This window comes from Zootermopsis nevadensis, unplaced genomic scaffold (assembly GCF_977971745.1).
Source record: "Zootermopsis nevadensis isolate Lab colony 2312 unplaced genomic scaffold, Znev_1.0 Znev_ptg000001l, whole genome shotgun sequence".
Classification (NCBI taxonomy): domain Eukaryota; kingdom Metazoa; phylum Arthropoda; class Insecta; order Blattodea; family Termopsidae; genus Zootermopsis; species Zootermopsis nevadensis.
The window spans coordinates 20,757,467-20,783,002 of NW_028259133.1; the positions used below are offsets into that span (position 1 = coordinate 20,757,467).

General features: G+C 40.0%; 2 protein-coding genes across 2 annotated transcripts in view; both read right to left on the bottom strand.

Moving 5' to 3' along the window:
• Unc-76 (fasciculation and elongation protein Unc-76) overlaps positions 1–14,250 on the bottom strand; it is a 35,894-nt gene extending 21,644 nt beyond the window's left edge. The window contains exon 1 of the mRNA XM_022072236.2: positions 13,667–14,250. Within this exon, the coding sequence (XP_021927928.1) occupies positions 13,667–14,250 (584 nt within the window). The remainder of the gene's footprint in view (positions 1–13,666) is intronic.
• A 102-nt stretch (positions 14,251–14,352) lies between these two features.
• The window catches only part of LOC110833593 (dnaJ homolog l(2)tid, mitochondrial), a 35,399-nt gene continuing 24,215 nt past the window's right edge, over positions 14,353–25,536 (bottom strand). The window contains exons 5-6 of the mRNA XM_087346081.1: positions 21,519–21,618; positions 14,353–14,494 (exon numbers count right to left, since the gene is read on the bottom strand). Coding sequence (XP_087202207.1) covers positions 21,555–21,618 — 64 coding nt within the window. The 3' untranslated portion in view covers positions 14,353–14,494; positions 21,519–21,554. The remainder of the gene's footprint in view (positions 14,495–21,518; positions 21,619–25,536) is intronic.

Here is a 25,536-nt window from a genome sequence, read left to right on the forward strand (position 1 = left end):
TGGAAGCGAAGTGAAAGCCTGTCTATGGGCATTACATTATCTTTGTTCAGAGTCGAAGCCCTTTCTGTCAATGCATGACTTACAAATGCACCAGGAAAGACAGTATTACGTTCCCAAAACAAAAGAAGGGGAAACCAATATTCACGACAAAGCTGTTCATATCCTGCACGCATCAGTTAGACATCAACAAAGAAATGTTCTATTCAGCATTTTTTTTTTTTTTTGCAGAGATCCGTTACTGGACCGCCTGGTGCCTGTACAACAAATGAATACGTAATCAAGACACAAACACATCTGCGTCTCTAGAATCATCTCCTCGCTTCATTACAATTTCAGAAAATCAGAACGCGAGTTATTCACATTTAATTTTTCAAACATTATCAGCGTACAACAGCGTTCAGATGTTCAGATCATCCCACTTCATGAAATTCGAAGATTCATTACCGTATTCAGAAAAATCCACAACTGGAACCGGGAACCTATCCTGAGCCAGTTTAATCCAATGCCCATTAAAACAAGCAGCAACTCTTGAAAGTTGAAGCTCGCCTAAAAATATTTACGAACTCAGTCCGTACCGCTAAGAAAACACGACACTTCACCATTACGAAGATCAACTGATTAACGCTGTTTAAAGAAATAATCGCTGTTTACAGTAACATTCATATACGACACATAAATACAAAATGAAGTGTTACTGATTGTTACAAGGGGTGGGACATATATTTACCATTGGGCTTTGAAGGGGTGTGTAAATGTACCTTAAAATTCGTTTCAATGGCCTATAGGCTTGACACGACTTCGCACAATGTAAAGTAAACATTATCAGGTAACACCCTATGGTCCCGTTCTAGGGGTTTCCTAAATTGGACACAGGGCAGATCCCCCATATGGCTTCGTCATTACAATTTGGTCGTACAAACTCGGTGTCTGGGAAACACGGAAGGGTCCCAGCCGCCATTACAGGAACAAAACGTCGTGGTTAAACATCACGCCCGATACGCCATTGTCTTGCACGAATTCTAAAAGTCTTTGTTTCACGTTAATTTAAAGCTCTACGTTTAAACACAACATATTGGCTTGTTTATCACTGACAGGTCACGTGGGTAGTATATTTCAGTAAGTATCAGACCATACATTATTTACACACGAGTATAACACAACACACATAATGCAGTACGCTCCTCTGTACTAAATATATTTTCACATGTGAAAATGAAATGAGAGGAAATGTATTTATCTGCTGGAAGTTCGTCTGAGAAATGTAAAAACTATAAAGGATATATAAATCGTCTTCTGGAAAAACATAAGGGCACGCCTTTATTGCACGATGACGTCTAAAGAAAATTTGTACTCATATGATACCACTAGATCAGTGGTATTCAACCTTTTTTGTTCGCGTACCCCCAGATACAATTTCTCTTCAACTTTGTACCCCCAAAGTTGTTGGTGTATAATTCAAGTTATACATAGTATATAATCTACATCTAAAATAAATTAAATAAATTACATTACTGATTATTCAGTGTTTATCATAAAATAATATATTTCTTTAAATTTCACGTACCCCCTAAGATGTGTCCGGGGGTACGCGTACCCCAGATTGAATACCACTGCACTAGATGATTACTCACTTGCACCTAGAGTCCGTGGAGCTGTACCTCCATGTCCAATATCCACTAATCTCTACTAGCCAGAATAACGAGCAGAGTTCACAGATTAAGTCAAGGCGTTTTTATATTCAAAACTCAAAACAAACTTTCGCCAATCATCATTGCGTGTGGGCTGTGGGATGGATGACAAGGGAAAGACTTGTTCTGAAGATGGCTGTCTTCTGGGTCGAGAAGTTTAACGACGTTTCAGAGGTTCTCGTCCAGACCAGCTCTGAAACCAACTCAGTCTCCTATTCAAGGTTAAGAGTGGAGCTAAATCCCATTAACCCCATGTGTTTATGGCGTGGTACTAAGTTAAGTACAGGCCGAACTTTACCTTTTTCAAATTTATACTCGAGTACAAGGTGTCGAATAATTTATTACTTATTCCAGGACGACATCTAGTATTAAGTATCATCTTCTTGCGTTCAGTTTTTCATATTTCCTCCGCAGTCATTAATCCCTTGCATTTGACACATTGGCAAGCAGTCATTAGTGGGGGTTGGGGGGGGGGGGGGGGTTGGCTGCTGTCCAAACTTTCTGTTCCTTGCCTACTTAAACCGATGAGTCAAAAGTGTCTCCTGTAATCTTGTACTCGTCTCAACAGACTTCCCCAGATAATGTTGCGTAATTTACGAGACTCGGAACGAGAGTTCGTGACTCAGAGGGACTTACGAAAAATACAGAACAAACAAGGACAAGCTGTATCGTCCCATTCATGAATGAGTCAACAGCAGATTAAATGCAGAACACTTCGTCTCTCCTTGTCATATCTAAAATTTAAAGATTATTAAAATATAAAAAAAACTACATCGTATCTCTTCTTTTGTACGAGTGCGAAATTAGGACTGATGTACTAAGGACTTGGGACCGAAGTCTCTCTGAATCGAGCAGTTAACTGCAGACTAGACAGAGGAACGTAGTTACATACCAGAAAACTTCAAAACATTTTACTGTTCACCAAATATCATGACAGTAATTAAAACAAAGAGGGCGAGATAGGAAAAACACTTAGCACGTATAAGAAATGCGTACAAAATTTTGGTCTGAAATCGTAAAGAGACCACTCGATAAACCTAAGCATATATGGTAAGATAATATCAAAGTAGATCACAATGGATTTATGAGTACCTGTTAGCTTCTTAAGAATAATTCTACTTAGCTAAGTTCGTAGCAAGTCCAAGATTCATGTTTGTATAATTTATTAATTACCACACGTGGTACTTAGGGAAGTTATTAAGCATTTAAATTAAAACAAAATATAGATTTTTTTTTACAGTGTCATGTCATCACGCTATGCAGGGCCGACGCCGTGGACATCGATCCAGCTGGACGCCAGGAGACGCAGACGCCAGACACGAGTTCAGGGATGCCACCCGAACGAAAACACTGGCTCAATGCGTTGTTTTACTGGGTGAGATTTCAGGTTCTCATGGCACGAACGTGAAGATGATGTTGTCTTTTTAAGATCTTGCGCTGCGTAGTTTGATAAAAGTTTGCCGACACGTCTCAAGAGTGCTTTTTTGCCTTCATTATCACTCGCGGAGCTTCACAATTGAGGCAGGAAGCACTTCTGAAACGTCGGTAATCTTCTACCAGATAACGTGGCGCCACAACACATCTTCACACTTGTATGTGCAGTTTTATTAACTTCATTTCACACTGCTGTTCGTGATACTAGTTGTTCAGCGGACCACTAGCGGCCCGCGGAACACAGGCTACTTTACAAACTCGTCCTGTATTTCACATTAAATACCGGGGGGGGGGGGGAACTGAGTCATGGAGAATACTGAAAGGTCTCGTAAAACGTATAAAGTCCGAGTTTAGAATCCTCAGAAACAGGACACAGTGTCAATTTAACAAAACCCCGACTGAAGAAGGCAGCTTTCATTAGTTTTCAACAAAATTCGGCAGTTTCTGTATTTTATTATTATTTAGTGTTCTGTCTGACGACAGGTCCTTATGAACAGGATCCTTCCATCCTTTTCTAGGACTGGGACCTGTTCATATACGTTCTTGGCAGATGATCCAGAAGTGGTTTGCCATTGCCTTCTTCTGTGTGTGAATGGAGTAATTGTTGGGATGCCACGGAGGAAAACTCCGTGTTGCCTAGACCACGGCCTTGCCCAACACAAGTTATAAATTCGAACCCGAGACCCCAGGATTACAAGGCCAGCGTATTTAAACAAAATGAAGTCGGATCAGCCCTGACATAAAGGTATGTACCCCACCCCCTTCTGCCCCCAAACACCCCCGCACCGTGCCAGCGAATGTAAAATAAAGGTTATTTAACTGCAGACCAACTCACCCTCCTTTACCCGACCGTCAAATTACATCTACAGCGTGAGATCCTTTAACCTGCACCAGTTATTTTGCAGACATGATTCGCAGTTCGAACACGGGGTATGAGAGCAATTTACGGCGAGCAGGTTATATAACCTATTTAGGCGAAACTACAAAGGGTTAGTGTTTTCGATACACCCCAAAGTCTCTACCACATGCGATCCACTGATGAGAATGTTCGTGGTTGATGATGGAACTTAATGAGGCGAGCGGTTCGGCGCCACAGTCGACCAATCTCGATCAATACAAAAGCGATCCTCCAACTACCTTTGTTTAAGGACCACGCCACAAAGACGCATGGTGGAGTGGAGGTGTTGGACGAATTGAAGGATCTATTTCAGGTTCCGGCAGATTTATTCGTATCTACCCACTGGATTCTATCTGCACTTTTATTACATGGGGAGAAAACACTTGAAAATTTTAAAAAAACATTTCAAGTATCGTGAATGTTTATATTCGGTCAGGGAACTTCTCTTAAGGGGCTCGAAAGTTCGCGTGAATCCTACGGACATCAGACAGGACAAATCACAGATCACGCGTTCTAACAGCGGGCCCACATCCAAGTTACGAACAACCAAAAATATGAGTAGTCTCGTACCCAGACGGGATTTTCTTGGCACAGGTTAGTTCTGAAAATCTCGAATAATAATGACATGAAAACGTTACGTCATGCCAAAAAAATACATAACTTCAATCTTGGCTTAAAAACTGTGATGTATTACATGTCTGCCTAAGCGACATTACAATTTTTATTAATAAACTTTTATTTAATCATGTTTCTTATATGAGAAGACGCAAAAGTTGCTAAAACTTAAACAACGTAAACAAAAGTGTATGATAATTGCTCAGTTTAATAAATACGTCAATGCTGGTCTTATGGGTTGTAATTCCGTGCAGACGTAAGTTATTACACATACCACTGTTTCTGAGGAGCAAACTGCCTCCATCTTCAGCCGTGAAAATGGAGACAATGCACCCACCACCTGTTTAAATAATCATTAACTTTGCATCTGCCCACACAGTGCATTTATGGGTTGCATATAATTCTTACAATAAACAGCGATTATTTCCTTAACCAGCTGATCTTTGTAATAGTGAAGTGAGCTGTTTTCTTCGCGGTACGGACTGAGTTCTTAATATTATTCAGACGAACTATGATTCTCGGTATAAACATCGATTATTTCCTTAAACAGCGTTAACCAGTTGATCTTTGTAATGGTGAAGTGAGGTGTTTTCTTCGCGGTACGGACTGAATTCTTAAATATTATGTACGCAGTGCGTGTTCATTATAAACAGCGATTATTTCCTTAAACAGCGTTAACCAGTTGATCTTTGTAATGGTGAAGTGTTGTGTTTTCTTCGCGGTAGGGACTGAATTCTTAAATATTATGTACGCAGTGCGTGTTCATTATAAACAGCGTTTATTTCCTTAAACAGCGTTAACCAGTATATATTTGTAATGGTGAAGTGTTGTGTTTTCTTCGCGGTACGGACTGGATTCTTAAAGACTAGATGATCTTCGGACTTGAAAGGGATAATACGTGTACAAACAAAGGAATAATACGAGATCCAAGACGAGCTTGCTATGAGTACATAAGTACTTTGGCGAAATACGCCTACATCAAACCAAACCAGTTATAAAAGCTTACATTACGTACAAGCAGGACTCAAGGTCCCAGCTACAAACGAGTATGGCTGTGTTTTGCGCCATGCATTTAATATACGAAGCAAAAAACTCCGCGAAGAATCGATCTAGAAATCTAGAGGGGCGTTCTGACCCAGTGGGCGAGGTCATGCACAAAACAATTTAGTTCGTTTTTCGTTTCGAGTAAACAAAAGTTTTACAAGTTCTGTACGTAAAAAAATGATAAAATTCCCGCAGACTAATCTCAACACGCTATCAGGATATTTCTTCTTATTTCTACGAAGGAGGAGAAATTCGATTACGTCATTCTCACAGGCTTAATTGTGGGTCTGAAACGTAGTTTCTCACCCGGAGGCAGTGATACCCAAACTATGCTCCCGCAGAGCAGTGGCGTTTCACGACATACACCGACGTGTTCCACCACTGCTCTCGAGTAATGACGGCCTTTTCCAAATTCGAAATTTGTTCAAATGCCCAGATCACAGCACGATACGGTGAAATTTGAGGTTCTCACGGCAATTAGTATGAAGATAAATGTATTCTGGGTCGATTCCCAGTGTAGTCTGTTACAAGGGGCGACACACGAATAGAAAATTTTAATCAAGATGTCACCTTGCAGACCCAGGAGCTGATGGGAGGACAATGAGTTCTTAAACACACAGATTCTGAGGGAGCGTAATGGATTCAACTGGCCTAAGTTATGGTATAACAGATGCTGTCGTAAACATGTTACGAACCATTTCGGGTTCCTTAAAGAATAAATAAGGAGAAGCTATAAGTATTTTTGTACTCCGTTGCTAGGGGCCGAAACTAGTTTCCCTTGGCTTTAAAAACCCTTCACAAAAAGGAACCACTGAATTTGGTGGTATGCAGGCAGGAGACATCGCGAGGGGTAGATGCTGGCAGGTCTATTGATCCATGCATGCAGCTTTCGGCTATCCTGCGCACTGCTAGTGTTACTACCCAACACACAAACATCTCCTACACCGTTCTGCTAACCGTCACCGGGTGTTAGACAAGGTTTTTCATGGCGAATGATTTTTAACTTCTGGGTAAAACAATGTGTACACTTGTTGGTTGTTTTCAGCGTTTCAGAACAACCTCTAATTTCCATCTACTCTGGAGAGAGAGTCTTCTATGTGACTGGTTTTCGCAACGGTGAAGTCCTGAAGATGGAACCCTATGACCTTCCAAAACGTTGCTACTCACAAGTGTTCACGGGGTCGCAAGCCAGAATACCAATATTGTTCTACGTGTTTTCCGACGTTTCGGAGGAACCTATAGCCAAGCAGACAACCGTCACAATATTGCAAGTAGATTCTGGTGAAAATAAACTTCACTCCACTACAAATCTAACTACATGGGGCAGAGTCATTTTTTGGAATCTGCTCAGATTGTATATTCCCGGCCTTCTATGGAATCTTAAGGTTCATTGCCGTGTTCTCAAGAGCCAAATAAAGCCAGACCACATATTCAGACTGTATTTAAGTGTGACCCACTTTGATATCATTTTCCTATTTTCGTAACAACAAAAAATACAACAGGGCAGCTAGCACTTTGAAAAAATGTATTCCAAATTCGAGCATGTGTTTTATCTCGTCATTCAAAAACCTACCGTGAGGGATAGATAAATCCAAATTTTACACACACGTAACATCTGTTTCAGACACAACTACTGATCAAGACAAGTTGAAATTCTCAGTAAAGCCATCCCACGCGCTCTGCATGTAATAAACACGGGCAAGCATATCCATCACGCGTAATAGAATTATACTCCAAGGCACTTAAGTCAACAACATTAATTCGATTCACAAACAAACGTAGCCTCAGAATAAATTTCAAATATACCACGCAAATAATGACGGCAGCCGAGCGCTGTAAATCTGATGTGGATTTTCTTCGTAAACACGGTCTACCTGACGTGTAAAATTACAACTAAGTGGCTGGACCAAAAGACGACCTTTTAACATTTCAGTGTAAATTTGCTGTAGTCACAGATTATTCAGAATATTTAATATTTATCTTCTAACGACACAACTACCGAACACTACTTGAGGAAAAAGTTGTCAGTGGAACCACGGTTCCGGAGAATTAGACGTAAATACGTCTATACGGAAAGGAAGTTTATATATTGGCTTTATTCTAAATATTTCCTTTATACATGCTTTACAATTGAGTAAAGTTTGATTAAGACATTGCTTATTTAACTTGAATTACGAGTTACGCTTAAGATGGGTCTGTGGTAGCTGAATGTAATGTAAAGTAATGAAATGTAACGTTTCCTAGGTAACAAAAATGCCGAGTAAATAGATGACGTTTCGTAGGTAACCATTGTTTCCCTTTTTCGCCGAATGACCCTTCCTTATAGAAGTATTTACGTCAAAAACACAGACTGGGGACGGTTGACAACAGGGTGCTTAGGAAAACATTATGAAACACAAAATGAATGAAGCGACAAGAAACCGGAGAAAATTTACACAAAAGAGAGCTTAATCAATAAATGGTTTGAATATGGATGTATTCTGGGATGTTGATCCTAACAGTCTGGTAGAAGTTTACCAGCGTTTCATATCTTCCTCATCATGGCGGCAGCAAGCACTTCTGAAACGTCGGTAACCTTCCAGCAGACTTGACGCAACATCCATGAAAAAAAACCATCCTCATACTCGCCGTCGTGAGAGCCTGAAATCTCACCACAATCACGCTTCATTCACCAACGCTGTCAATATCTCAGATTATACAGCATCAAAAGACGCCATGATGGACTGCAGAAAACCACGGAAATTATCAGTCTTAAAAGACGGACTCCGAGAAGAGTTCTAATCTTGGGACTTACAGATTAAGAAACATCTGACAGTGGCGTTCCGTAGCAACGTCAGAGTTTTGGCATTTCAAGTAGCCCGATGCTGACTGGCCATTCTGTTATCTCAGCTTCTTGTTGTTAATGGATAACGCACATCCGGAATGGCAATATTTAGTAACAGCCTAAGTACAGACAGACGTGTCAGAGCTACATCACCTCAACCCACGCTCATCAAACGCTGTTTGACTGGAACAATGTTAAAAACTTTCACTACGGTATCTTATATTATTTATTTAGTGTTCTCTCTGACGACAGGTCCATATGAACAGGATCCTTCCATCCTTTTCTCGGACTGGGACCTGTTCATATACGTTCTTGGCAGATGATCCAGAAGTGGTTTGCCATTGCCTTCTTCTGTGTGTGAATGGAGTAATTGTTGGGATGCCACGGAGGAAAACTCCGTGTTGCCTAGACCACGGCCTTGCCCAACACAAGTTATAAATTCGGGCACCGCCGGGAATCGAACCCGAGACCCCCAGGATTACAAGGCCAGCGTTCTAACCGCTAGACCTCCGTGGCTCTTGGTAACACATTACGAAAAGTAAATAAATACACGACAACCGATCGTATAACTGGGGCATCGTGCCTTGTAGTGGGGGCTACAGACCCGGGTACAAGCCCCACAGTCTATCTGAACGCGGCAGCTACGAGAAAAATCACATACCCCCGCCGGAAATTGAACCATGGTCGTCCACCCTGTCATGACACTGACTAAAATACCTCGGTACACGCGTAACAAAGTGCGTCCACTGATAAAGTTGAACGCAGATGCTATTTTCGGGTTCCCGGCTAGAACTACATGATTCACCGCCAAGCTAAAAGGTTTTCCCGATACGATATTCCAACACCATCTACTGGGAAGACACGGCAAACCACGCGGGGTTTACACAGCCGGGATCCTTTCGTCTTTTGTTTACACGCCAGTACAATGTCGGCATTGAATCACACTGCCATAGTGTTGATCCGAGAGTCGTACGATTTGTGTTCCAAATGAACACAAATCCACTGAGTGAGTGGTCTGGCACGAGGTTCAACGTTCTCCAACGTTTTGACAGGAGCAGGGTAGCACCAGGCATGTCTCCCTGTGCTCAAAGTAACATTACTTCTGATACATCTGCTTACTGAGTGTTTTACCTTCACCGATAAATTTTCTTAAGTGCTGACAGCATTTCTCGGTGAATATAGACCAACGGATACAAATGTTTATCGAGGCAGCACGTCCAAATAACACACAGGTTCGAGGTATGACTCCAACAACGTTCCTTCTGTCCCTTTACAGCATTTCGTTCCATACAGATATTCGACGCGGACGCTCGTATAAATATTTAAGAAATCAGTCCGTACCGCGAAGAAAACACCTCACTTCACCATTACTTCGATCAATTGGTTAACGCCGTTTAAGGAAAAAAATTATAATTACTTAATAATCAATTACCCATTTGAAGTCGAAGCTCGTCTAAATAATATTTAAAGATTCAGTCCGTACCGCGAAGAAAACACTACTCTTCACCATTACATAGATCAACTGGTTAACGCTGTTTAAGGAAATGATCGTAAAAACCAATAAATACACAAAATACAGATTTACTGATTGTTGAAGCAGTTGCGACATACAACTGGCATCGGGATTTAAAGATTTGAAACACGCCACGACCACTTCCTTTCTTCCTACCCGACTCTCAATTCATAATCCTAACATCTAGGCCTATCATCAAATACGATCTGAAATCTTCTTAGACCATCGAATGTGAAGTGAATTTATTTAAAAGTTACATTTAATTGCATAAAAGTTGACCTTGAAGGGGAAAAAAATTGCGCACTGGATTCATGCTGCTCGAGACGGGAACGATGACATTCCATAAGACAAGAACTGACCGGCTGAGCGACTATCAGCTTCCAAAGAAGATTTCTGTTTCATATTGTTAAATACGGCTAATTTAGGCTTGAGGAACTGATGAACCGTTTCAGACGAAACCGAGAACTGAGGAATGTACTGGAATGAGGCGAAGTTGCTGCTTCGCCCCCCTCCCCGCCTCGAGACCACAGAAGGCAGGCGGTCACTTAAAAATCGGTTGCCCGGAAATGACCTTGAGGATAACAAAGACACGAAGAGAGAACCAAAGGACGGTTTCCTACTGCATCTAGGGGTAAGACTGCAGCTTTACAACTCTGTCCTTATAGAGAAGCTGATAGTCGCTCAGCTGGGTAAGAGATTCCATGCTACACGCCCAGCCAATCACTGCGTCTTTTACTCCGACAAGGTCCCACCTCAACAAACTGTTCTCGAAACACTACAAATCGTCTTTTGTGTTAAAACAGTTTCACGCCCATACGAAAAAAGTAGCAAAATTACAACAGCCTTGTGAGTCTTATTACGACAGCGTAACTGAAAATTCCTAAGCTCTGCCACATTTTACGTGGATTTCTTTTGAATCTCATTTGGCCTGTTAATATTTTGGCATGCAGTCTAGTGACGAGAAATGAACATAAATTTTCCTTGCGTCCCGTGTATAACCCTTTAAAACCGGAGCTCGTCGAAATAGCATTTAATAATTCAGTCCTTATTTATTTTATTATTATTTAGTGTTCTGTCTGACGACAGGTCCATATGAACAGGATCCTTCCATCCTTTTCTCGGACTGGAACCTGTTCATATACGTTCTTGGCAGATGATCCAGGAGTGGTTTGCCATTGCCTTCTTCTGTGTGTGAATGGAGTAATTGTTGGGATGCCACGGAGGAAAACTCCGTGTTGCCTAGACCACGGCCTTGCCCAACACAAGTTATAAATTCGAACCCGAGACCCCAGGATTACAAGGCCAGCGTTTTAACCGCTAGACCACCGTGGCTCCCGAAATCAAATTACACAAACATTTTGACCACTACAAGACCACTACGAAAACAATGGCTGTTCATTGTTAATAATCACTCAAAACACATTACACAAAATAAACAGTTACTCATTATTAAAGGTTAACAAAGGGTTTTAAATGGTTCATTGCACAATACACCACAAGCTCGTACCCACTTAAAGTTCGTTCTGCAAGTCAACACCCATTATTGTACAAGAAATCAGCTTTTATCGTTTTAACTGCGTTTGTAAATAACCTTTGATCTTTTGCTGTTACTTGTCTGCTTCTGTAATACTCAAGGACCAGAGTCCAACAAATACGTATGCATAACTTATTTTGAGCAACACAAATTACATTATTACCTGTTATTAGCGTTAATATTTGCATATCTGATGTATTAATAAACACTACACATTGTACTTTACACATTACCTATTTTCTAATAACACAGAGGCTTTTTAAGATTCGGTTTTGAGGCATTCTTTACAAACATTCTACTCATTACTTCCGACAGACTTATTAATTGACACAACAATTCGAAATTCTTCCCTAATATTTTCAACAAGTAGATGTCGTTCCTAGGTAATATTTATTATTATATTTAAGAAGCCTTTTGTTTACGTCATTAAAAACACGAACAGTAAAAATACGCCATTTTGTTAAAACGCCAAAGATCATTTCAAAGACAAGCACAAAGCTAATTTCGATCCTTGCGATGTTTCACGACTAAAGCCCTTTCTACAAAACACATCCTAAATGAAAAGTTCGCGATGACCTTGACACTGCGGCATAACAAATTATCCATTCAAAAAAAATCGACCTGTTGAAATATCGAAAAGAATACAATTTACAATGCAAGGTTATCAACAATTTAAGTTTAAACGCTTCAAGTCTCCTTGTAGCGTCATTTAACAAACAACTCCTCCCTCGGTCATCTCATCATCGTTTATATCCTTAATTCATACAGGACCCCAGACGACATCCATAATTCCCCCAAGTTATATTAAACATTCTGATTTAAAAACAGTCAAAATGTAAAAACAAAAATATGTAAATTTATTCCAGTATCAAATCAGGGCTTCACTCGAGTCGCGTTTTGAAAGTCTTGCCTACTGAATTACAAAACGATGCTATTGACGTAAATGTTGATTTTTCCATTACGAAATCTTTCTTATTTATACGTCGAAACGCCTCAGGGCTTGTGAGAGTGGGGTGGGGGGTGGGGGGGGTTTCCAAACACCAGATACACGCTTTTGTCATTAAGGGCTCTTTAAACACAATGGCGAGAACTTCACAGACCACAAAGGAGGTCAAGGTGTTTTAAAAAAAAAATTAAAAAAAATTGTTGCTGAAGGGGCAATGTTTTTTGTCAGAACGCTAATTTTTTTTATGTTATTATAGTCATATTTTCTGAAAAAGGGGGGGGGGTTCCATATGCATAGATAAATTCACTGTTTCTCTGTTATTAATTTCAGTTTAATTGATTGCAAAACGTTTTAATTCTTGATCCACAAAATATTCAAAAACTTGTCATTACACCATTAGCAAGACCTATAAACAATGAAAAAATAATCTATTAATTGTTTTAAAATCAGTAACAGAAACTGATTTTTTTAAAAAAAAAAAACATTACATCCATATCGTAAAGAACTTATCGACAGTCTTAAAAAGATCAGAACAGAAATCAGCCAAACAAATACGATATTTCGAAATTACTACAATTAAATACAATGACCACGAAAATTCTAATGTAATCGAACTAATATATGCTCAAACCACTAAAGATATTTTCATCACAAATAAACAGGTCCAACAATTCATCTCATTTATCGAAGTGTCAGACGAGGCCAATAATGAAAACAGTCGGTTATGACATTTTTCCATTCTTGACAAATTTTCTCACAAAAATGTTTTCATTTATTCTCACTTTTTATTATAAAAGAAACAAAGGGAATATTGTGCAACTCGAACCTTGATTATTACGTTTAAAAATAATTGTTATTTATAAATGTATCGTAATTGCCCACATACAAACAATAATGTGCCAAAGACTCGACTTGCAACAATAACAATCCAAAATTTAATAAGATTTATTACAGTCAGAAGGAGGTTCAGAAAAGTTTACTCATATTCAAATTAAAGTGTGTTTTGGTTCAAATACTTGAAGCGCTTTCGTGCATATTTTTCTGAAACTGGAAACATAACCAAACAATCGCGTTTCTATATAATTAATTACGGTTTGTTTAAAAACGAACTAAACCACCTCAAAGGATCTTGGTAACAACTAAAATTGAAATAAAAATAGCAATACTCACTGGCATTCGTTCATAATTTCCTCCTGGGTTCGAACCTGGACCGGTGCTAATTTCTCCACAGACTCGTCATAGTTGCAGAAACAACGTGTTATCTTGTCGTCGAAAGTGTTGACAAGGTCCTCCAAAGATCCAGAGAAGGTCTCGGTGAAGTTATCGGCTACTGACGAAACTTCTGATCCTCCGCCACCACCACCGCCCCCAACATGAGGGGGATTCCCCACGATATTTTGCTGCTGCAGATTCTGAACTTGTATCGACTTCTGCTCTGGAGATGACAACTGTTGTGCAGTTTGTAACACTGCGTCATTGTCATTCAACTGTTGGCTTAACTGTGGTGGTAACACTACAATTCCATTGTTTGTTGATGTTGACAATAGGCCTCCTAAAGCAGCTTCCTTGTTGAAGTTGTTCGAATTTCTTGCGTCTTGATGAATGAAATTGTCTTCACTCCCTGTTATAGATGTGGATGTCATCTGGTGTTGCTGGAACTCTCCTGGCATTACTCCCCAATCTTCTGTTTCCTCGAACTGTGCCAATGGAGCTTCGAACTTTAGCTCGGCCATCTTGCTAACCATATCCCTCATCGTCTACAACGTCTCTCCACGGCTAGCGCTTCTGCGCCTGCCTGTAACTGAATGGCGAGAAATCGAGTGCAGTCGCTAGCTACCAGCGGAAGGGGGAGGGGAGAACTAGGTCTCGTACTGAGCGAGACGTAATTCTCGTCGAATGCGAGAAACTGCTTTCGTCTTGTCGTCTGCTTGAGTAGGCCTTCCTGTCAAGGTGTTCTCAAATCGTTAACCATCGAGGAAACCAATCATCGTTTCACACCTGGAAAGAACGAAACGCTTTCTTAAAATAATTTTCATCAAATAGGTAACCAAAACCAAAATGTTAAATATACAAATGCACAGAAATTACAAGCCTGAAGCAAGCATAGAATGAAATCGTCGAAGTTTTCATTTCAATTCGAGACAATTATCGCAAACTGCTGTTTTTACTATTTTGTGTAACGACACGTTTATCTCCACGTGTCGAGGAAAATAATGCACCTTTTCATGGCGAGGTAAAGGCAGGGACAAGTTAACTTTTCCGCAACAAAAAATTGCTGTTTACTAAAATTTCAGAAAAATTTGGTAATAATGTTAATCAGTCTTAAACCACAGATACAGAAGAGTAAGATATTTGAATTCATGTGAAATCTTCAGACATAGATATCCCGACACATTTTATCGGATTCTGAAGAACTCGAGAAAAAAACTCCTTCTATTGTCTGTTACTTCAGGATGCTGAGGGGAAATCATCTTCTTCTCTCGGTACTGCAGCCCTCGTCAGTCGGCCCGATTGATTTTTAGCCAGATGTGGCGCGTAGGAATCCAAGGAGTGAAAGCCCCTCATTGCACCTTACACCGTCTCTCTTATCAAGAAGGTAACTTTACCGTGAAAAATTTCAGTAACGCGAAAAGCGACCCACATGTCAAGGCTACCAACTTAACAAGCGCAAAGATCTGTTGAACGGCACATTTTTTAGAGCGGTGTGCAACTGGCAGCTCACGCAGTTACCTACTACCCATCTTCCAACGCTAAATCACATACACAGTTGATTTAACGTTGTCAAAATACGTGAATAATCTTAAATAACGATGGATCTGAGTTCCATTCTTTAGATTCAATCTCCGTATTCTTCATTCTACCAAAAACCACTAAAAAAAAATAGTTAAGAATTTCTAAACGGAAAATTAGGAAATTTGAGAAAGAAAGTTAAGACTGGAGAATATTACATAATTAGTAACTTCATCATTAGCACACCTCAAAGTATTACGTCGACCAAAAGAGGGGGAAATTCTATGGAAAACCTGAAAGAGTAAAAAATGGAAGGATAATATTAAAATGGAACTTAAACAGACTGAAACGGCGTGTAATATATCCCTCTTGCACGGAAAAGCCTCCAATGGCGGGCTCTTATAATGCTCTGGAGACTTTCAGTTACAGCTGATATAAACATAGACCATAAGTGGGTCCTGTAATCAATCATCTTCTGCTGAAAGCGAGATATTTATAAGGCCACGAGATCCGTATTTCATAACCGTGAAGTCCAAATATAGAACTGTTCAGCTGTTTCTGTATTCCTCACATTAAACATGGGCTGTGCGCGTATTCATTTTCTGTCGATCCTACTGCTGTTAGGAGCGCATGAAATTTATATTTGTTTACGCAGTGCGATGTTCCATATGCCGATGTACATCCAGCGCAGACTAAAAATCCGCAAATCCATCAACCCTTCGAAAACGAAGTTCGCTTAAAGATTCAGTCCGTACCGCGAAGAAAACACAACACTTCACCATTACAAAGATTAACTGGTTAATCCTTTGAAGCCGAAGCTCGTATAAATATTACGTAAGAACTCAGTCCGTACCGCGAAGAAAACACAACACTTCACCATTACATAGATCAACTGGTTAACGCTGTTTAAATAAATAATCGCTGTTTTCAATCCGTGGGATAAATGCAGACTTATTGATTGTTAATCTTAGTGGTACATATAGTTACCACTGTGATTTAAAGAGTTAATCGAGAAACGCACAAGCGGACAGCTGACCTATTGACGGCCAGTGTCTTGGAACTCTTGATTGAACTTCCAGAGAAATGACGTCGCCATAAATGGTCTTACGTAATTTCCGTCTCGGATTGACGTAGTACGTATCACCGGAGGTAACTTCATTTATAGCTGGTTTCGTTTACAGCTCAGTGCCAAAAGGAAATGAACACGTGAGAAAATGTCACATCCAGCAGACATCTCCGGGCTTACGAAGGCTAAAATGACGACAGACTTGGTCAATGTAGCAGCTCACCTATTATACTCGTACGTAGCATCGTTAATAGCGCAGTCTGGGCATGCGACTAGACTAGGATTGATACAAAAAATGCATGAGAAACTTTTATGACAAAACCTCACAGAAAACGTGCGCTTTGAACATTGACACAGAGATGATAAGACAATATTAAAAAGAATAAACTTAAAACGGACGTGGAACGAAGTGGAATTGACCTATTTTAAGTTAACCTACCAATATATTCCTGTAGAACTCATGGAAAATACGAAAAATTACAACAATTTACAGTCCAGTCTTAAAAAGTCTTTCGAGAGACGCTGATCGTAGCTTATCTGGTAAAAAATGCAATACCTTTTTACAAAACCAGTCCTGAAGATGGAGGCAGTATGTTCCTCTCAAACGCAGGTATCCACATGGTGGGTGGTACACACCAATATCGACTTCACCGCCGTCAGAACCTTAAATCTCACCTATTTTTGTCTGAGTCAAAGAAATCTCTCCACATATAAACGTTGTAGTGATATCTAGCGGAAGATCCGCATAACTAAGCAAAGTTTTTCATGTCAATAGATGGCGCCACAGTGTCTGCTGCAGAATCGATATATCGACCGTACCAAACTCCACTACCATCTCTTGAGCAATGAACAGACCACACAGATTATAACCAACATCCCTACTTCTGCAATATCCGAGTTAACCACCGTTTCGAAAGAACCTACAGACGACGTTTCAGAGGTGCTTGCCGCCACCATCATCAGGACTAAATTTCTTACATATTACACGGCCTGACCCTCGCTGCAATAAACCTGAAATCTCACTTTATCAGATGACGTTCTCATAATATCCCCTGGATACAGGCCACCCGAACATCTGTTAAGGGACTACATACTTTTTGCTGAACATGTACATTGATCAGCTTTTATAGGAGTCGGAGTAGTCTTAGTCTGGGGAGAGAATTGTTTGGCGAGGCATTTAGTTCACTGCGGACGCCACATCGAAGAGCCACGCTTTCATGAATATTTAATAACGTAAGACACCATGCAGTCCGCCGCCTAGTAGGTAGACCTGCCGCAGCGCAAACTGTACTGCATACAGCCTACGCGAGGCGCCACAGAAGTCTCGTTTCCTCTTTCTAAAGATAGCTGGAGAAGTCTTTGAGACCTCTGAAACCCAGTGGTAATTATATGTACCACCTGCTTTAAGAATCAATAACTGCATTTTACCCACAGAGTGTAGGCCCACTAATGAGTTTCGTAAGATTCTAATTATAAACAACAATTATTTCCTTAAGCAGCTAATCTTTGTAATGGTGAAATGTGTTTTCTTTGCGGTACGGAATTATTTATTAAATATTATTCAGATAAGTTTCGGGTTAAAAAGGTTAACAATCAGTATTTTTTTTTAAAAAATCTTTAAAAATTGTTAAATCGTCCGAAGAACGTAATTAAAGACAACCAAATTCGCAGTGCAGCTGTGAAAATTAAAAACCCTGCAGAGATACGCAACCTTCACATCACAGCTGCACGACGTATTGCGGCAATGCAATGTAACTCAATTCCAGCTGACACAAAACTTGGCCCCCGTTTTACGTTAAAGTTTATGGCACAGTCGGGGTTGAATACGAAACAGCAGGGGCGTAATCCCTCTGTACATGTTCAGGGCACAGTTCCAAATGGAAAGGATAAATTCTAGCTTGTTTCTGCAGTATACAGGCAAAAGGCATTGCAAATGTTTGAAGACGACAGCGTTCTGATTTGTTACACAGCGTTGTCTGGTAGAGGTTTCCCGGTGCAACAAGCATTTCTGAAACGTCGGTAAACTTCTACCAGACTACACGGCGCAACAACCCAGGAAAAAAGAAATCTTGATGCTCACAGCCGTCAGAACCTGAAATCTCATTTCGTTCTAATACAAAGCACTGAGCATTTCTCTAGAAATCTGACAATTTATTTTTAAGTGTGTTTCGACTGTAAAGGCTTAAAAAAAATTGTATTACTCATTATTTTGTGGGAAGGGGGGGGGGGGTAAATTGTGCTTTCAGAAGGTTAGTTTTGTTTAGGCTAAGATTTCCTTATTTATTCATAATTTAATCATATTAAACCCATACGTACACTCTGAGGACAAAATGCAAAATTACTGAATGCAAAAGCTGGTAATACGAGCTTCCAAAGTATTTTAAAATGTCGAATGCAGATACGAATAGGAATATGTCACGTGATCACATCATGCGTGACGTCACAGTCGGTAAAATGTCACGAAATGTCAGAAGAATCTTTACGAAACACTACGTTGGGTTCACTGTTTTTTTTTTTTACCAATCTGCATAGCTGTTTCCAGAGATAATCCTCTGTTTAAACTAAGGCTACAAGAGAATGTGATAAACCCACTACATAATTACCAAGATTAATCTTTTAAAAGGTGCAGATTGTCCATTACAGAACCCATCAAAATCACTGTATACGCGTCCAGAAGCTGTTAATAACTAAGAACCAATTAACTCCATGGAGCAGATTAAATCTTGAGAATCTACAAGTAGCTCAGCTGGTCAAGACATACCTCGCCCTTTACTGTGGTTAATTACCGTGTTCACAAAACCCCTCTTGTTGAATATCCTGAGGCAGATAGCTCCAGTCCACACCCTCACATATTATTTTTTTAAGATCCATTTTAATATTATCTTCCCGTCTACACTCAGTTTCCACAAGTCATTTCTTTTTACTATCATTATTTCTCATCTACAATTTTGTTGTTAGTCTGAACTTCATCCATCGTTTAAATTTTCTAAGACAACACCACACGTATGTTTCGGAGCTGGCCCTGCTCCCATCTTCAGGTGGAAATACCTTTTATGGTGTCCGACAGAAACGACGAATCACAATTCTTGAATTTTTCTCTTTATTTCTAGGATTTTAAACGATGAATAAAATTCAGAAGAACGTACATTTCTCATTTTCCTTACAGTGCTAAATTTCCCGCCATTTTAAAACGCTGTAACTTACATATTAAAGTATTTGTAATAAAAATGCACATGGCTTAAAATGAATAACAACTTAAGTGTGTTGTCTCACTGAAGTCAATTATCACTTCCTTCGTGCTTCCAGACTTTAAGCTGCCTTTCACGAAGACGGATGGCTTATATTGAGGCGACTTAAATGTGTTTCAATTTCACGACTGCTGGATCACTATTCTGGTCACATAAGCCTTTCCTCCTGCCTTATTGTGCGTCTGGTCCATATAGCGATGTAGTGTGCAGCATCACGCGTTTTAAAAAAGACTCGTTAACTTTTACGTGAACACAAATCAACTCGTAAAACATTTTCCCTCTTCCTGTCGGCATGACAACGCAGATTTACGTACTATCTAAGTTTTATGGGCTTAATCAACATCGGTGGAAGATGACGGAAACTGAATCTCTACTACTTAAGATGGCCGTCTTCTGGGATGTTGCGCCGTGTACGTAGTTTGGTAGAAATTAGCGGACGTTTCAGAGATACTGTCTCCATCATAAGGGTCATTATAGACGAATAAATCGTTAAGTACCTCCTAAACTTCGGCGCCATACACCAGAAGATATCTTCACCGTGGGAACCTCAAATTTTTGTATATTCCACAAAAGGAATAATCTGTTCCATTAAAAATTTAGTTATAACAAGAAGAAACACATTTTTATGTTCCTGGTAAACGATTTTCGTAATAAATAAATAATCAGGACCAAGCACATTAAACGCATGTGAAAAAACGTGTTCAAAATCAGAAGAAAGGCTTTTGGGTCGCGATAAATATGGAATTCGCCTATAATATTAATTCTAAGTCATTTATACCACTTTTGTTACGAAAACCAATGCCTGCTCAATGCAGAGATAAAAAAAAGTCTCCTTCACCCCCCCCCCCCAATGAGTTGCCGTGGCAACGGGATGTTGTGAGTCATCGATGGGTTTTGAATAAAACGAGGAGACAGACACAGAGGCACTGGACCATTTAAAATATCTGAAGCACACTACAATTATTTGCTGTTACAGAAAACACGAGTTAAATTTCTTCAGGAAATTTGGAGTTACGTATAAAGACACACATTTATAGAAACATGGAAACAGATCAATATGAACGATTTCTGATTCCCCGAACGAAAGTAAATTCGATAATTTCAGGTTCTCATGGCAGCGATTATGAAGATCTCTGTCTCTAAATTAAGTACAATTTTACTTATTCGCATACGAAACAGAATATTTCTTAACTACTATTATTCTGAATATTTTCTTGTTATTAACTTAAATGTAAGAGTACTCTTACTTAAGTTAAAGAAACGATCTACTAATTCTAATGACGACATTTCAAGTCCCACTGATTTATGGAACAGGATGTAATGATCCAAAGTTTATATTTACCAGGAAGTATAAGCTAGAGATGTTTAAAAAGGTTTGCCTGCTGATTCACGAACGGAAATAAAAATACTTAAAAACAGGTTCTTGGAATATTCAGTTCACTGTACAATCAATAAAAAAACATTCAACAAGATAAATTTCCAATTTCATAAATTACGAATATTAATCTAAATGTTATTGGCCACTCTCTAATTTCGTTTCAAACAATTAGCTACAACGTTTTCAAAAGCTGGTTTAAACTTCTGTGAAATTTAAGACATTATTATTTACAACTTTAAAACTATATCACCAATAGCTTTACAATATTGCAGACTCTAATCTAATTAATTAAATTCCGAACGTACAGCGTTTAATCCAATATTCTAATTGATCTCCACAAAAGCACGACTTCAAATCACATTACTAATATTCCAGAGAGTCAGAAATAATTTTTTTAATAACAACATTGACCGAAGTTAAAATTTAAATAAAATTCTATGTTATCCACAAAGTATAGTCTGCTTTCATAACCAACTAAAACCAAGCAACAGATTCCCCTCCGAAACGGTAATAACCAAATTCCATTCTGTACGTTGTCTGATGACAGTTTCGAAGTTTATTTACAACTGCAAAAACAAATATCTACAGAATTCTACTTACGTCACAGACTCCAGCAACCGGTCCCCTCGACGTCACTCAAATTATGACACCCGACGTCTGACGTCTCACACGACTTCTGGCCACCGCGATTCCAGCGCTCCTGCGGAGCAAACAAGAAACAAATATAGTCTACGCAGACTTCATGACCAGAGAAATCCTAAAGGTAGCTTAGTGACTTATAAATGCTGATTACGTCGAGAGAGACGATAAAGTTTGTGCCTTTTGGCATTTGAGTAACGGTCATGTGATGCTCACTTACTTTCTCTACACGATTTTTTCAACAACATCCAGAAATTCAGACCGGCTCAATGTGTCATCATTTGAATGCGCAGCGACGCCTCGCACATCTAAAGGCATCATAAAAATAATCCGTTGAATTCGTTTTGGGTTAACATAGGCATGGCTAGGATAGCTTGGGATAGTTTAGGTTGGGTTAGGTTAGGTTGAGTTGTGTTAGGTTAGGTTAGGTTGGGTTATGTTACGTTGGGATGGGTTAGGTTAGCATAGGCATGGCTAGGATAGCTTGGGATAGTTTAGGTTGGGTTAGGTTAGGTTGAGTTGTGTTAGGTTAGGTTAGGTTGGGTTATGTTACGTTGGGATGGGTTAGGTTAGCATAGGCATGGCTAGGATAGCTTGGGATAGTTTAGGTTGGGTTAGGTTAGGTTGAGTTGTGTTAGGTTAGGTTAGGTTGGGTTATGTTACGTTGGGATGGGTTAGGTTAGCATAGGCATGGCTAGGATAGCTTGGGATAGTTTAGGTTGGGTTAGGTTAGGTTGAGTTGTGTTAGGTTAGGTTAGGTTGGGTTATGTTACGTTGGGATGGGTTAGGTTAGCATAGGCATGGCTAGGATAGCTTGGGATAGTTTAGGTTGGGTTAGGTTAGGTTGAGTTGTGTTAGGTTAGGTTAGGTTGGGTTATGTTACGTTGGGATGGGTTAGGTTAGCATAGGCATGGCTAGGATAGCTTGGGATAGTTTAGGTTGGGTTAGGTTAGGTTGAGTTGTGTTAGGTTAGGTTAGGTTGGGTTATGTTACGTTGGGATGGGTTAGGTTAGGTTAGGTTAGGTGGTTAGGTTAGGTTAGGTTGGGTTGTTAGGTTAAGACGCTTGTATACGGTTACAATATGGAAGTTGAGGTTTTTACGTTGAGTTGAGGTTTTTTATGTTAACATTATCCAAGTCTAGGCTATAAGCGCCATTGCTGATTACGTCGTCATTCTCAGCGTCGGTTTCCCCGAATCCTGTCGGACGTCGTTCTTACTAATTTCAATTTCGAAGCAGGAATCCCGGCGTTAGCTGCGGCGACGTTCGGCGTCGTTTTAAGATGGCGTCCCTCGGTTTCAGAGTTTATTACATGAAAAATATGGCGTCTTACGGGTACTTAGCGACGAAGGACGCCGTGACGCTAGGCGTCGGTTTTAGAGTTTCGTTGTTCAAACTATCCCAAGGACCACCTGTCCCACACATGGCATATCCTGGGGCATCGCGACGCTCGGCGTCCATTTTCAAAACCGTCTCCAATGACGCTCGGTTATCGATCTGTGCCAAATTAGACGTCCTTTGGGATGCTTTTCGACAAAAGGCGTCGCGACGCCCGGCGTCGATTTTCCAGAATCCCTTCCAAATACATCCTGAGTATATTCTCTCAAATTGTTGGCATTATAGGCGTCGCAAATATGACTGACGTCGCGACGCTGATCGTCGATTTTAAAAATTGTCTCCCATGCCTCCCCGAGGTCCACAAGTAACACATGCGGCGTCTTACATGATTTTGTCAATAACCGGCGTCGCGACGCCCGGCGTCGTTTTTCGAATTTTGTGTTCGGAGCCATCTATACATTGAGATGCGTTAAATGTGATGTTCTGGAGTCTGGTTCAATGTGTCGTGATTTGAAGGGGCAGCGATGCCTTACGACCCCCTTACGTCACATTTAATAATAATTAAATTATTAACCGAAGTAAGTAAAATTTTTCTTTGATATAAATTCTCACGACGGGAAACATCGTCTTGTACGTGACCAGCCATTCTTCACCAATCGTAAAGTTAGTCGACGTGACTATCTACCGAGCCAGAGTAGTAGGTTAAATCCCAGTAGTTAATGTTTCGTACAGATGGCGCATAAGCTACGTCCTATACTGTCAATAAATCGATACTTTCCAACCTCTTCAACGTGACACACTAGACACATGTTATCATGATCATGACAAGTCATCTTACATGTTTACCCACTCCACACAGTTTTACCCTCATTTAAGATAAAAAGATTTCAGAATAAAAACTATGGAAAAAAACAAACAAACAAACTGATTTGTAACTACAATAACTGAACACAAAGACTATAGAAAAATGCAAATTTGCAAAGAACATCTCATCCTCAAAATCATCTATTTAAGATCCATCTTAATCTTAATTTCTATCTCCTCGGTTTTCAAAGTCGTCTGTTTCCTTACCGAAATTCTGTACGCATCCCTCGGTTACCTCGAGCTACATTCCCAGCCCATCGCAGCTTTCCAAATTTCTCATGAAATCGGGAGTGTCGACCTCACGTACGAAAGAAGCACTTACTACACTTTTGCGTTCTACCTCGTCCTTTATAAACATAGGTCGATAGACGATCGGTGGTGAAACAAACCGATTTAAAAGACGAATTATCCCGGTCTGGTGGATGGGTTTTGTGACCACTTCATTTAAGAATCTGATTTACTTTAAAGCGTATTTTTCGTGTTCAGAAATAGAATTAAAAAGGACCTCGCTTCGTTGGATGTCTTTTCTGGTACCCACATGAAGTTGCCTGATGGGTTTAAACTCGTGAGTCTCTGAGCTCGTAGCGATGTTTCTTGCTTCGTGACGTCACAAACTCTGGAGTATTGGATTCCCCCCGTTTTGCCATGCAAAAAAAAAAAAAAAAATAAAAAATAAAAAAATAAATAAATAAACTTGATCAAAAACAGTCATGATAATCCATTTGTACTATGACGTGGACAGACAGACATGAAAAAGCCAAACGACGTATTTTTCGCACTTCCTTACAAACGCGACTGAAGACAAAAACATATCACGAACAATTCGACATTATTTAAGAAATTCTTAACCACACAAACGTCGACTCGACTCAGCAGTTCAAACCTTCAATCCCTTTAAGTAAACAAACAGGCTAACCCCTGCACCACGTTACTGTCAGCGAGAAGTAAACGGATAAATAATTATTACTACCTTGTCCATTCGTATGTTATGACATCACGTTACTGGGAAACTACATTTCTTAAGATAAACACCAATTCACAAAGATCATTTCTAGTTCTGCAATGTGATCGCATTTCGTACGTTCCTATGACTCAGTGAACGACTTACACATGTATACGATTTATGATATGACGCGCACAAACATACAACCACAACGGCAGATTTAAAGGAGTTGAGGTACTATTTGCAACTGTAATCTTGAGACTTGCGGGGTGAAGGAGGAAAGATGGCGTCTGCCTTTAATACTTCGTACCTACTGCATTCCTTGAAAGTCTCAAGATTACAGTCGCGAACTATACGTATAGCCTCGGCTCCAGAAGGAATTAAGTGGTCAGCTTCACGATCCGGCCGTCTCAGCCCCAAGGTGCGGTAAGATGGGAAGCCCCCAGCGCCTCTATCGTCGGTTCAGTGACATTGCTCAACGTGATCAACGTAAGACAAATGGGGGTAGGGACGAGAAAGGAGTAGGACAACTAATCTTATTTTATTTATCTAATGCAGAGATTTCATAACCTCCTCGTCAATGACAACCTTTCGGCCTCCACAAATATTGACGGAATAACAAACAACAAGAAGTTTGAAAAACAACGAAGAACCCAAATCAAGATAATCTGCTTTAGGTACTAGAATTTTTGAACAGGGGACCTCCGTTTAATCCACATTAATTCAATTTATTGCAAGTGAAAAAGTAAATCTGCCCCACTATACGCCACGTAGGCACTTGGGAGGAGAGACGAAGTAACTCCTACTCATTTTTAACCTCAGCACTAGATGGGGG